The sequence below is a fragment of the Arachis stenosperma genome, chromosome 10 (assembly GCF_014773155.1).
Source record: "Arachis stenosperma cultivar V10309 chromosome 10, arast.V10309.gnm1.PFL2, whole genome shotgun sequence".
NCBI lineage: Eukaryota > Viridiplantae > Streptophyta > Magnoliopsida > Fabales > Fabaceae > Arachis > Arachis stenosperma.
The window spans coordinates 48,549,860-48,557,568 of NC_080386.1; the positions used below are offsets into that span (position 1 = coordinate 48,549,860).

The 7,709-nt window shown below is 36.4% G+C and overlaps 1 protein-coding gene across 1 annotated transcript; it reads left to right on the plus strand.

The window, feature by feature from the left end:
- Nucleotides 1-3,610, plus strand: LOC130954581 (cold-regulated protein 27-like). The gene is made up of 5 exons (XM_057881341.1): nt 1-332; nt 1,505-1,681; nt 1,786-2,074; nt 2,880-2,983; nt 3,069-3,610. The coding sequence occupies exons 1-5, from the start codon at nt 129-131 to the stop codon at nt 3,216-3,218; spliced, it is 924 nt and encodes a 307-aa protein (XP_057737324.1). The 5' UTR covers nt 1-128; the 3' UTR covers nt 3,219-3,610.
- Nucleotides 3,611-7,709: the final 4,099 nt, after the last annotated feature.

Genomic DNA, 7,709 nt, shown 5'->3' on the forward strand with positions numbered 1-7,709 from the left:
ACCTTCCCTCTCCGCCTCTCCCTCTTCCTCTTCATTCCTTTGTAACCCAACACAACCCGCACTCACACGCCTTTGTCTTTTTCTTTTTTTTTTGTTATTTCTTCAATTCTTTGATAACTCTCACCACCATGGACCCCGTTCTCCGGGAAAACTTCTCCCCGCCGGTCTCTTCCGATCCGGAGCCATTGCCCCGCTCCTGTGCTACCGAGTTGACTCGCTACACCTCCGCCTCCCCCTCTTCCGCCATCACCGTCGACAATTGCGCCTCCAAGGACTCCTCGCGTAACTTCTGCGCTGGCGCCGCTGCTGCTGCCGATGCCGCTCCGTTTCCGGTAAATTCATTCGTTTCTGCTTGTTCCGTTCTCGAATTCCTTGTTTGCCTAGCTGATTACGATAATGAATTTTCCGAATTAGATTCATATGGTGGAAAATTGCGAGCTAGGAAGGTTGATCTTGGAGTGTGTGCTTGTGTTTTTGTTTGTAAATTGTATTGTGCCTCGATTTTTATAGGTCATCCGTACGTTTTACGTTTTTTTGTTTCTATGTCATTTAGTTGCGCAATTGTGCTTCTGCATGGCTTGGGTTTATTTATTGCAGATCATTCCCGAAGTTTGTTTCCTGAGTTCAGCAATAAATGAGCTGATAATACCTGTAATCCGAAAGCATAGAGAAAATTGAGATTTAAATTGATGTAGTGAGGATCATGAAGTAACTGAATAATACTTGTTTAACAGATATGATTAATGTTTGACTATGGGTGCTGAGGCTCTGTGATAAACTTTCTTGGCTTATCTCTTATGTTTGACCTCCTTATATGCTTTCAGTTTTAACACGCTTTATGTGTTGTGTTGATCCTGTATGATTGGACAGTCAACTTAAAACTTGGTGTAAGAAGAATCAGTTTGTAATATTATTTCTGTTACACGAGCATGTTTTCTTTAGGTTTGTATCTACTGCTCAGATGAACTACTTGGATCTTAGACCTTCTGCTTGTTTTAAAACTTGTTCTGTATTACTCCTTCCGTCTAATCCTCCATATTGATGATGGTTTTGACTAGTTTGGTATATTCATAAACCAAAGTATAACTTGATGGTTGTGTTGACCATTTTTGGTACTTTCATGAAACAATGTTAACATTATTTATACTTGATTTGTGAATGTACCAAAAAAAAGGGGGTCAAAATTACCATTGAAAAGGACGCTGAAATATATGATGTTTTCTGCAGATGCTTTAATGCATAACATAAACCTTAAAGCTATTTCAATTAGAAGAAGAATCATATAAACTAGCTTTGACTTGCCCTTGGTTTTGATTGATATAATAGAGGTATATGGCATTATACTTAAAACTTTTTTTTTATGTATAGATTGATTAATATAGTTCTTGTAATAACTTTTTTTTATGTTATTCAATGTTTGAATGACCTTGTCCATGATTTCTTATGAGGGTGGAAGTCATTTTGTTGGCAAGTATATACTAAGATGATTTTTGGTTTTTTCCAGGATATATTGGCAGAATGGACAGATAAACAGCACCGGCAATATCTTAACTCTTTAGAAGCTTCATTTGTGAATGAATTGCACCGTTCTATGCGTTCACGTGGTTGGTGTTTACAAAATAACACTGATCAAGCATGTAAACCCAGAACTATACAAAATTCACATGATATGCCCAGACAGGTCAGACATCAATGCAAAAAAGAATCTCAATTATGTGTGTATGTGTTAATTTTGTGTTTTTTTAACCTGCATAATCCAGCCTTATAAGCTTTTGTTGCTTTCAGTCTCTGGCTTTACATGACATCTGCCGGAAGAAGATCAGCTTTGAAAAAATTTCAACTATGCTAGAGAGTACAGCTGATTCTCATGTTCTTGCAGGAAGTCAAAATGGACTTACACCGGTAGATAGAGGATGCAGTTTGAGAGAAACTAATACCTATGACCATGTCTTGCTTTGTGATGATGGAGTTCATGCAGGAAAGTGTTCATCATTCTCCAACAGGGCACAAAGAAGATTGGAGCAGCAATACAGTTGCTGCTCATCCCATCCAGATTTGGTTGCTAGTACAGCAGGTAGTTTGACTACACTTCCATTTCTCTCATGTTGGTTATTCTTTTTGCTCAACAGTGATACCCCTCTATTCCCTTTCATTTGTCACTCTGAAAATTCGAGGATGTACTGAATTTTCAGTGACAAATAAAAGGGAAAAGGAGTAGTTTCTGTCACCCTTCTGTTCTTGCATCTGCACCTTGTAGATGTGGAGATGTCTTTGTGCTAACTCTAAAGAAATGCATATAGTTTACCATTACTTGCATTATTAACTTTTCCTAAGTCTGTGATTTAAAATCTCCTAACATTGGTTTGCTCAAATTTGGAAGTTCTAAAAGGTTTTGGTAACCTTGATTGTTAAACTGTGGTTGAATTGCTATTTTAACATTTCTGAAGCTGAATGGCAGTCAGATTTCAACATGATAAACTTTTGGAATAATAACGTTCTAGTGTGGTGATCGCGGTAATGATTCCCATGTCTAAAATATACTGTCTGATATCAAGTACTTGGAGGAATTGATTGGTTTCATTTATGACTAAACTATGATGCAATCTTTTGGGATATATGTTTGACTGTTTGAGCTGGTTCATAGAGTTTAAGTTCAATGTGGATGATTTGAAAGCAAAGAGCAAGGAATTGTTTATTCCCTACTATGCTATTAAAACCATTAATTTTGGGGAGACTTTTGCACCCTGACACCATAAAAATTCTTGGACTAGAATTTTTTTGGATGGGTACAAGGGTATAAAATTGATGTTCTGTAAACATTTTTTCATTCTTTTTCGGGACTTTTTTTCAATGATTTTTCTTTTCTAATATTTTTGTAGAGGTCACTGATCAAAACTTCAACGGTGAAGTAGCCAGGTCAAGCTGCATGCCTGTGGCGAAAAAAGCGAAGACAGATGCAGCTGAGGCTTCAAGCAATGATCAAGTAGTGATGAGTTTGTTCTCTTTCAGATAAAAATCTTAAATAACCTGAGAGCTTGTTAGCATTTCAGTTTTCCTTTCAAATGCAGGTTGTGCCTTTTGGAATAATTCACACGTTAGACGCTTCAATTGATTCTGATTCAGCCTCGAGAAACAAAGGACGTGAATTGCTATCCAAACTCCCAGAGAGCCTCCATTTCTCGAAGTCAGATCTGCATCACTTTCTAAGGGGTAGTTAAGTACATGGAATTTTGAAGTCTCGGATGTGAATGCTGCTGATACAAACTGACATAATAGACAGTAATGTGAGACTTATAAATCAAATTGTACGTGACTATTCCTATTCTTGAGGTTCCAGTGCCGGTTAGGCTGCCCAAAAGGTGTTTCACATAGCATAGAGTAAGGAAGAAATCTTTGATAGCAATATTCGTAGACAATACATAGTCAAGATAATAATTATTTTGTATGATTTATTTGCTAGATGATATATTGGATGATTAACCAACTATTTAGGTAGACCAATAATTGTTAACTCCTTTTGCTGGCTTTACTCAAGTTTGCTTATAGATGCTGATTGTACTTATAAAATAGTTGAGAAGATGGAGAAAATCCAGTATGCGTGTTATTATTACGTATGTTGTATATTTGTATTCATCATCAGTTGGAGTGGAGACTGTAATGTCTTTGACTTTTAATAGTATATATCTCCAAGTGATACTGTTTGACTTTATTTACTTAGCCACGAAACATGCAAAGATTATTGCATTTTTGGTGTATTTACGGGAATATTAGAGCTGGTTGAATAGGATGGACCAAAATTACTTTTGAGTGTATAATTGAATAATTATAATAGAAAGAAACATTTACTTTCATATACAGGCCATTTTATTTTTAACAACATTGTGAGCTCGTTTATAATTTCTCTCTTCTTTAAGTCACAGGTAGCAATTGTGGATTCTTCAAATCTGAACAAAAACACACACACGGGTGGGGTTTTTAAAAGAGTAAAATTAAGTGAAAAGTAAAAAATTATAATTATACCTTTTACAAAAATATGCATTGTATAGGATATCTTTAATGTTTTAATGTTTTTTCTATTATAAATTTTTTTTATTCTTTATTGAAAAAATATTCTTCACTATAATATTACCTCGTGATTTCTACTCGATGCATTTAGGTAACTTACGGGGCCATGAAGGGTTTCTGTTCTGTTTAGTCTGAATCCTAGGTAGTCTAATCACATGACAAAAAATACAATCAGTGAATCATGAGCTGTGGTTAAACTTGCTCCTAGTTGGTTATTGCGTTTGACGATAGATATTTCAAGTATTGACAAAAGAAAAAACAAAGTGTGGTTATGCTCGTCCAATTGTAGTCAACATTTTTTTTATGGTATTTTCTAATTCGATAGACAAAAACCTAACTCGTTGTAAATTTGAGTTTTATTTAAAAATCTGTCATTAACTAATGGGTTATTGCATATATAAAGCAAGATTCAAATTTTTGAGACTTGTTTAAGCAAACGAATGAGCTGATTACTCGATTAACCTAAGTTTGTTTCATAGTCACCCTATTTGACCACGATTGATCTGTTCATTGAATTAAAAGCCCAAAAAAAAGGAGATTGGGAGAATAATGAAGATAACGGAATAAACAGTGCAATTAAAGTGGGATTTTTGGCAGAGTCCAAAAAACATTTTGACCGAAGGATACAAAATGCTTTGGTCAATTAGAAAAATCCTTAAAATGATGCTACTCCCTATAGGTAGAGTGTAGACACCATTAACAGATTTCATAGAAAAATCACCTATATCATCCTATGGTACCCATATGATAAATTGCGCCTACATGGTAGAGAGGTAGAGTTGATTTATTTCAAGACCATTTCAAATAGGAAACTCGTCTTATTTTTATTTATGGTTTAGTTGCCATAAAAAATAACTTTATGTCATCTTTTTGATGAGCGGGAAATAGAAGCTTACAGATAGTGATAAGTATACCAATTGCACAAATAATATCACGGTGAATAGATATCGTTTTCACGAGAATTAACAGATTGAACACGTAAATATTGAATTAAACTACTAATTAGATCAATAAAACATGAAATTGATGAATGTTGGAACTTACTGGAAACTTGAAAGGCTTGAATGTTAGATTGCTTGAGGCAGTGTACGTGTGAGTGATTGAAAGAGAATATATATGACGGAGAAGTTAAAAGTTTTAGAGATGTTTAAGTCCTTAGAAAAATCAAACTTTGTTTTCTCTATTCTAAAGCAAGCAAAGATCATTTCACGACGAATCCTAATTAACCGATTTCCAATGTTTTGGATTCTCGATTTCTCTTCAATTAATCAACTGCCAATGTTATGGTCAATCGATTAATTAAAAAAGATGTTAAGTGCGAAAACCGATTCAATTCCTCATAAGATTCAAAAGTAGTCCTCAAGTCAGAATATATGTCACATATCCAAACTAGTCCTGTCCAATTGAATCTTATGAGAAAACACAATTTTCAAGAATTGTCCTAATCCAAATTATAAGTCACATATTCAAAATTAGGGTAATAAAAAATCATGTATTGTGTCACACACTTTAAAAACCACTATGTCTAGTCGATGTAGAAAGCCATGTGAAATAATTTTCAAGGATAATTCGAATATCAGTGCTGTCGAATTAGTAAATGAATTCAAAACGGGATTAGCATGTCTGTTAACACTACTAATTGTTTTGGGTATGCCAGTTGCTATCTTGGGTGTGGCACCCATGCATCCCGATGCTAATTTCTGAGTCGAAAAGATGAGGGTCATTCGCGGCCCAAAGTGAATGTCCACTATAGATATATACATATCGTTTTGAATCTCTGAATTTTATCTTTCCAACACCACTAAAATTGCCTCATTTAGACCTTTCTAACTCAAGTTATGATCACTACTTAAATGTGAAGAGGTCAGAATTGACAGCATTATAATTTGCTCTTAGGGGGTTGATTTTCTTCATGTGTGGCACGCTTTGTTTGGTGTGTGGCACATTGGCTTTCTTCAACTAGGGCGTGGCACGCCCTATTCCTAGTGTGGCACGCCTCTGCTTCTTGCTTCAGGGTGTGGCACGCTTGGTCTTGCTCTTCAGGGTGTGATGGAAGGCACAAGTACCGGTTAGGAATTTCACACACAATGATTCCGTTGGTAGTATATTTCCCAACCGATGACCAATCCTCGAATCAAATTTTAAAAAGGGATTTGATTATCACAAATTCAACCACAATACAAGTTTAACCGAAGTATTCAAACCTCGGGTCGTCTCACGAAGAATGGGCAAATATGTGCATTAACATTTGTTAAAAATCCGGGGTTGGAAGTCATAACACAAAATTAAATTACTAAACTTATCATGCAAGGAAACTTAAAATGCAAGGAACGAAATCAAGTAACCAAATCAAGAGATCATATAATCTACTTCTACCTTAGAATTAAGCAATGAACTAAGCTAGAATTAAACAAGTGAGATTTTGGGTTTTCAAATATGAATAATAAAAAGAACTCTTGGCTAAGCATGGGAATTGAGGTCTCCATCCTTGTCTACAACCATAATTTGCTAATTATGAGGAACCAAACTCACTAAGTCTACCTCCAAGAACCTTAAGTACGTAACATTTACTCCTAGGTTTGAGGTACGTCAAGTGGCTTGATCAATTTCAACCCATAAGTCCCAACCAATCTACTAATTAGATTAGTAGTGGGTTGGTGTCAATGAGTGTCAACTTGACCACTAAGGGTTCTCCAATCAACAATCCAATGAGACCTAATGACTCAAGGTCACCCAATTCTCATAGCTTAGGCCAAGAGTAAAGAGAACTACTCCATAATCAAAGGAAACATTTCATCAAACACATGAAATGCACTAACAAAAGACATGTTCAAATTGCAATTAAATTGGAAATTATGAGGATCCACTAACAACTATTGGTGCACGAAATTGTGATCACTACTTTTACACAAAACAATCCCCGGTAATGGCTCCAAAGACTTGGTGCACAATACCATGGCATAAGCACAACTTCGCACAACTAACCAGCAAGTGCACTGGGTCGTCCAAGTAATAAACCTTACGCGAGTAAGGGTCGATCCCACGGAGATTGGTGGTATGAAGCAAGCTATGGTCACCTTGTAAATCTCAGTCAGGCAGACTCAAATGGGTATAGTGATGAACGAAAATAGCATAAAAGATAAAGATAGAGATACTTATGTATATCATTGGTGTAAGAGCTTCAGACAAGTGTATGGAGATGCCTTCCCTTCCGTCTCTCTGCTTTCCTACTGTCTTCATCCAATCCTTCTTACTCCTTTCCATGGCAAGCTCGTGTAGGGTTTCACTGTTGTCAGCAGCTACCTCCCATCCTCTCAGTGAAAATACGTCCCTGATGCTCTGTCACAGCATAGGCTAATCATCTGTCGGTTCTCGGTCAGGCGCGGAATAGAATCCAGTGATTCTTTTGCGTCTGTCACTAACGCCCCGCCTTTCGGAGTTTGAAGCATATCACAGTCATTCAATCATTGAATCCTACTCAGAATACCACAGACAAGGTTAGACCTTCCGGATTCTCTTGAATGCCGCCATCAGTTCTCGCCTATACCACGAAGATTCCGGTTAAAGAATCCAAGAGATATTCACTAAGCCTCATATGCTTATAGAACAAGAATGGTTGTCAGTCACCTTGTTCATGAGTGAGA